Source organism: Hydra vulgaris, chromosome 10 (genome assembly GCF_038396675.1).
Source record: "Hydra vulgaris chromosome 10, alternate assembly HydraT2T_AEP".
NCBI classification, from domain to species: domain Eukaryota; kingdom Metazoa; phylum Cnidaria; class Hydrozoa; order Anthoathecata; family Hydridae; genus Hydra; species Hydra vulgaris.
The window spans coordinates 3,762,742-3,769,623 of NC_088929.1; the positions used below are offsets into that span (position 1 = coordinate 3,762,742).

The following is a 6,882-nucleotide window of genomic DNA, read 5'->3' on the forward strand; positions in this document are numbered from 1 at the left end:
GATGTGTATTGAGAAATAATCTTTCATGAAATACTTCTTGTTTGTCTCCTAATCAATGCTAAACAAGAGTATTCAAAACTTTTGTCAAAATTTGCTAAGGCAACACAGAACTATTTAGAGAATTTAAAGAATCTAAAAATCATTTAGACTTATATCCTAGGAAACATATTATATATATATATATATATATATAATATGTTTCCTAGGATATAAGCCAAATCGAGCAAGTTCAACACCTAGCCACAGAACATATTGTCACCTTAAAGTAGCTTCCGTATACTCAGAGACTATTAAGCCTTAACCTGAAACACTTACTAAACGACGAAAAATAGAAGACCTTCTCCAGACATATAAAATTATGAGAAAAATTGATAAAGTTAACCTTCATGTTCCTCAACTTCAACCAAACACTGAGTCTTCAAAGTACATTCTTCGGCTGCGTGGACACACTAAACAACTAAAAGCACAAATTGTTTGAAACTGCGCTGAAAGAAGCAACTTCCTTACCAACTGTGTTACATAAATATGGAATTCTTTAGCCCAAAATGATGTGGACGCAAAAAACTTGAACAATTTCCAACGCAAACTTTCTCCGCTCCCGTGTGTCTTCACTTCAGGTGAAATCGAAAAACTATTTTCATAACAGAGAGGCTGCTGTGCCGCTCTTTGTCAACAATTTGTGCATTTTGTTAACTATGAATCAACCAAACTAAACTAAATCTAAATACCTTTTAAATTTTTTATGCCAAATGTATTTTATCAACACATTTCATACGGTTATTCTAAACAATATTTAAACGGGTTCTAATACACGAACCGCTGATAATTGAACAACTACCAAAACCTTTAAAAGTTTTTAAAGTTAATTGTATTATTAGTTTTTTTTTCATGACCTTTAAGGTAGACATTATGTATAGTTTTTCGATATGTATATACAATTATTTTTCTAGCGCTTACTACAAAATATTGAAGTATAAAATAAGTATAGAAATTGTTGGTGTGGACTAGACTTACCAAAACTCCTATTTCCTGACAGCTAGTATTATACTATTCTCAACTTAATACTTATTTGTGTGAGTTTGCACAGAATTTACGGTAGCCATTACAACTGAGTTAATGGCGAGAAAAGCACGCAGCACTTTTTAATAAGAAAATATAAACAAAAGAATATGCAAACTTATGTAAACCTTAAAATATGTAATGTTAAAAACTATATCAATTTTTACAGTTTTAGTTTTACTTAAAAATTGCATTGTAGCAATATCTTCTAAATTTTATTTTTAACATTTATTTGTCCTTTGATAGATTTTAATTTATCTTTTATTTATTCAATAATGTTGAATTATTCAGCATAAAATGCCTTGTGGCCGAAGTGGTTTTGCTTGTTACACTTACAAAGTACATTGCCTATTCTTGCACATTAAATTTTGTTTTTAATTTTTTTCTAGTTTTGTTAAATACAAAGTAAAACTTATTTAGTTCTATAAATATTTTATATAACATATATAAAAATATTATATACTATAAAATTTCTATAAGCATCAAAACACCTAGAAAGGTTGCACATACGTCATGATAGAGATACAAATCTTACAAATGTGCTGAGCTTATTAGTTAAGCCTGTGCGTTTAACACACATTTAAAGAGAGAACTTTTTTTCTTTAAAAAAAAGACTTCACATTCAAACTTTTATTTTCTTTAAATCAAATTAACGAGGCGAGTGTCCTAATAAACTGTGGATGGTCTGAAAAAAAGTTATTTAAAACTTAATGTAAACTTGATAAAAATAATATTAAGCCTGATCCCGTTTTTTTTACAACTGTGCAAAAAAATGTTATAAAATATTAAACATAAATTATTAACTCAAAACAAAGATTTTAAAGATTTTTATTTTCGATGAATAAAAATTATTGAAATAAAACGATGCAAAGAATAAGTATAAAAATGTCAGCTGTGGAATAAACTTACCACGACCTGTATAACACGGGTCTTACCACGACCTGTATAATACGGGTCGTGGTTAGTTAATTATTTCACATATTTTTTAAGTCTGTTTCCACATTTTTTTAAATTTTTTTATACCGATTGTAACTAATCAACACATTTTAACCAGTAATGCGATTGTCCATAAATTATGAAACGCTGAATCATAGCCATATTATATAACTAGTCTTGAAACGCGGGCTGTTTTCTATACATTTCGCAAAGTAACTTGAACTTTATGGAGTATCCAGGCTGAGAGTTCATCAAATATTTTTTTAATGAATTTTTCTTGCACAGACTTTGACTCAGAATTTAAATGCTTTCGATTCTTTTTTAGCTGTTGAGTTGCTATTTGTTAAAAACAGACCTCAATTTTAGTTCAAATTTTAGGTTACCAATATTAATTTTTCCTAACCAAAGTGAAGAAAGTATTTTTATGTAATTGTTAAAACACCAGCACAAGATTACTGGTAAACAGTTTAGAAAAGAATAAAAAAAAGTTATTTCTTCATCCTGCTAGTTTTAAAATCATTTAGCTTAGAATGCAGATAAGCATGCTACAAATAAATAATAATAATAAATAATAAAAATAATAATATAAATAAATAAATTCTGCTAGCAGAATTTTTTAACTATTTCAAGAAAAAGTAATTACAGCTTGGTCTCTAATGAAAATATAATAAATTCATTTGATGAAAATGGTGAAATTTTTTACCGCAGATTCTACAAAATAATTTTTAAAATGATGAATTTTTTTTAAAACCTTAGTTTATCGTAAGTAACTTTTATCATAATTGCTTGCTGCTAAATGTGCATGATCGTCTAACACTGTATATACAACCCAGAGGTAAAAAAAGACGTTTGAAACGTTTAAAAGACGTTCAAAAGAAGTCTTTTTTATGTCGCGTGCCTACTGGGAAATTGGTATATTTTATTTTGAAAAAGATTAGCTAAAATCTTTCAAGATTTAAAAAGTAAACAAAATTGATACATAAAAAGCATCAATTAAAAAACGCCTTCAATTTAGGAATAAGAAAATTAAAGAGGAAGTTAGATGACTTTAACCTACTAAAACGGCTATTTACAAAGCCACATATTTTATAAAAATATTATTAGTATATAATATACCAATAGTATTTTTAACTCTTGAAGTAATAAAATAAATACTCAAAGTATATTTAATAGTTTTATAAAGTAGTAACTTTATAATAAAATAGAATTAAAATATTGATCACTAAAAATATAATATTATTGTCTTTTCAATTTTAAAATATTAATGACATCAATAATATTTTACATATGGTTTGTAAAAAAATATTTAGTTTTGAACATATCTAATACGATTATCTTGTAAATAATGCAAACAATTTTTACATATTTTTAGCATTTTTTTTTTGGCGTGACTTTATACTATATGACTACTCATTGCCGGCCTTATGGGGGTGCGAGGCTGGGCGCCGCCCAAGGGCGCCAGGAAACTGGGGCGCCAAACGTTGTATGCAAACTTTACCAATATAATAAATAGAAAAAATAAGTCAACCTAAATTTTTTCGAATGTTTGTTTTTTTTATAAAAATAATTTATTTAAATAATTTATTTATTGTATTATTACACTGTTAAAAATTCTTTATGCAAAATTAATATTTTGATTAAAAGTGTTTCAATCATAGCATATATTTTGTGACTTAAATTCATTTTTTTACTAGTATCTTTCTCGGCGCCAATTATTTTGCGTTCCATCTATTTAAAGTTTAAATTTTAAACATTATTTTCGGTGCGAGTTGCGAGCGCGTTATTTATTAATTTGTAGAAGAAATTGAAAGTTGTATTTGTGAATCAAACTCAGTTTTTGTCAAGTTTTCAAATTTTGCGGTAATAAAAAGCAGGTAAGTATAAATAATGAAATTGTTTATGAATTATTAGCTTGCGAGTAATTTTTTATTTTAAAATTTTAGACAAATAGAAACTTTCAGCAGCAATTAATGGAGAGTACTCATAATAAAGAAAAAAATGTTTTTAAAACTCATAATAATAAGAAACCATCTGGTGCTCAAAACAGAAAACGTAAAGCAGAAAAAGTTGATAATTTGAAGAAAAATTATAAAAAAATTATTTTACATCGGAAAATAGTGATTGTAATAAAATAAAGGAAGGAGAAAATGGTGCGCATGTACTTAGTGATACATCAACCAGCAATGAAAACGACGGAATAGTATCAGTTGGAAATGTTCACTACGATGAAAAAGATATCGATAACGAAAATGATGATGGCCAAGATGGTGATGTAAATGATCGCACCAAAGAAACAGCAATCGATTACTCAGACAGTGGTTTGTGGCCAATTAATCGCAACATTCAATTTGTTGATTATGTAATTAATATAGGTGCAATACAAGTGAATTTGGACACATATCCACGCGATAATAGAAGAGTACATTTTTCAAATGCTTATAACAACCGAAAACTTTCAAATGGTGAGGTTATTTCACGACGTTGGCTTGTGTACTCAGTTTCTAAAGATGCGGTATTTTGTTTTTGCTGCAAACTTTTTGATTTCAACATGAATTTAAAGTTAAACAGAAATGGATTCAATAAATGGAAGAATTTAACAGAAGCAGTAAAAATTCACTAAAATAGTAAGTCACACAGAAATGCTTATCAACTATGGGTTGAAACAGAAATACGAATGAAAGCTGGTGAAATACAAGATATTGATAAACAAGAACAAAAGCTATTGATAAACAAGAACAAAAACTAATCGAAAAGGAGAGTTTAAGGTGGCAAAGTGTTCTTGAACGATTGATGAACATTGCTTTATACTTGGCAACAAATAATATGGCCTTCAGAGGTTCTTCTGATAAATTGTATGCAATTAATAACGGCAAATTTTTAGGGTTGGTACAATTACTCGCTAAATTTGATCCTATCATGTTAAACCACATCACGCTAGCTCTTAAAGGAGATATTTCTGATCATTACTGTGGAAAAACCATTCAAAATGAAATGATAGATATAATAGCATCAAAATTAACCAACATAATTATATCCAAAGCTCTAAAAAGTACATATTATTCTATTATTGCTGACTGCACTCCTGACGTATCTCACAAAGAACAGCTCTCGTCTACGATTAGAATTGTAAATATATCAGAATATCCTATAAAAATAAATGAACACTTTCTTGGGTTTTTCAATGTTAACGACACAACAGGTCTTTGTTTAACAGAAATCATAATTGGAGCTGTAAAAGATTTTGGACTGAATATAAGCTTTTGTCGAGGGCAAGGTTACGTTACGTTAACGGTGCAAATATGAAAGGTAAAAAAATAGGTCTACAAAAGCGAATATTAGATTTGAATCCTTTGGCTTTTTACCTTCCATGTGGAAGTCATTCTCTCAATTTGGCTATTTGTGACGAATCGCAGTCTTCATTAAATTCCATTAACGTTTTTGGAATAATACAAAGATTATTCACATTATTTTCTGCATCATCTTCACGCTGGAATGTTTTACTTAGTTATACAACAAACTTCACTCTTAAATGATTATGCGATACTCGTTGGGAAGCCAAAATTGAGAGCCTCAAAGCCATCCGATACCAAATAAGCAGCGTACATGATGCTTTAATTACTATATATGAAATTGAAACCAAAACTCCCGATATTGCACTCGAAGCGCAAACATTAGCCGAACAATTAAAAGACTATAGTTTTTTAGTTTCTTTAATTGCATGGTACAATGTACTATTCCAAATAAACGTTGTTAGTAAAGCAATGCAAGCCAAAGACATGGATCTAGTACAGTGCGCTGAAATGTTGAAAAAATGCATCACATTTTTGGAAAATTACAGAACGTTTGGCTTTAAACAAGCAACGGTTGATGCTAAAGAGTTAGCTGAAGATTTAAACATCGATCCAATATTTAAGCCGCTTAAATGAGTGAGACGAGTGAAACGTCATTATGATAAAAATTCTGCTGACGAACCAATTCAAAATCCCGAGAAGAAACTTGAAGTGACATTTTTTAACCCTTTATTAGATACATGTCTTTCGTCAATAAATGAAAGATTTAAACAACTTAATGAATATGTAAATATATGGAGTTTTTTATTTAATTTGGATAATTTGCCCATCAAGAATGAACTTTTAAAATTATGTAAACAATTACAAGAAAAATTAACTGTAAATACAAAATCAGAAATTGATAGTGCTTTGCTATGAGACGAACTAATAAGTGTGCAGTTTTTTATTAAAGATAAATTAAGCAATGTTGAAAATGAAATAAATACAAAAGAGATGACACCACTTTTTGTACTGAATTTTATTTAAAAACGTTGTCTGCAAGAGTTATATTCAAATACATGGATTGTTCAGCGCATTCTTCTTACAATACCTGTTACTGTTGCTAGTGGAGAACGTAGTTTTTCTAAACTGAAGTTAATCAAAACATATTTAAGAAATACCATGTTGCAAGATCGACTTAATTCTCTATCTATGTTATCAATCGAGCAAGAAATAGCTAAAAATTTAGATTTTTCTAGTTTGATAAGAGATTTCGCGGACAAAAAAGCTAGAAAAGTTACATTTTAAAATTTAATAACTCTTCTTTATATAGTTAGAGGATTCATTATATGTTTAATAAAAACATTTGTTACTTTAAAAGCAGCGTTGCGTTGTCTATTTATTTAGTCACTCATTTCTTTAAACCCATATCATGAAAAGTCTAAGTTTATAATTTTAATAAAAAATTAATTAAATAAGAAACTTGATGCACAATATGGATCTCTTTGCATTAAACTATATACTCCCTTTAGCACTCTTGTTCATCATTTGGTAACAACCCACCCATAGGTGGTAACAACCCACCCATATATACCTAGGGGCGCGTTTACAAGTTTTG

General features: G+C 28.8%; 1 protein-coding gene and 1 pseudogene across 1 annotated transcript; both read left to right on the forward strand.

Moving 5' to 3' along the window:
- The first annotated feature begins 358 nt into the window (after positions 1-358).
- On the forward strand, positions 359-4,615 carry LOC136086064 (zinc finger MYM-type protein 5-like). The gene is made up of 3 exons (XM_065808330.1): positions 359-472; positions 3,939-4,061; positions 4,133-4,615. The coding sequence occupies exons 1-3, from the start codon at positions 359-361 to the stop codon at positions 4,613-4,615; spliced, it is 720 nt and encodes a 239-aa protein (XP_065664402.1).
- On the forward strand, positions 3,833-6,599 carry LOC136085729 (zinc finger MYM-type protein 1-like; annotated as a pseudogene).
- Positions 6,600-6,882: the final 283 nt, after the last annotated feature.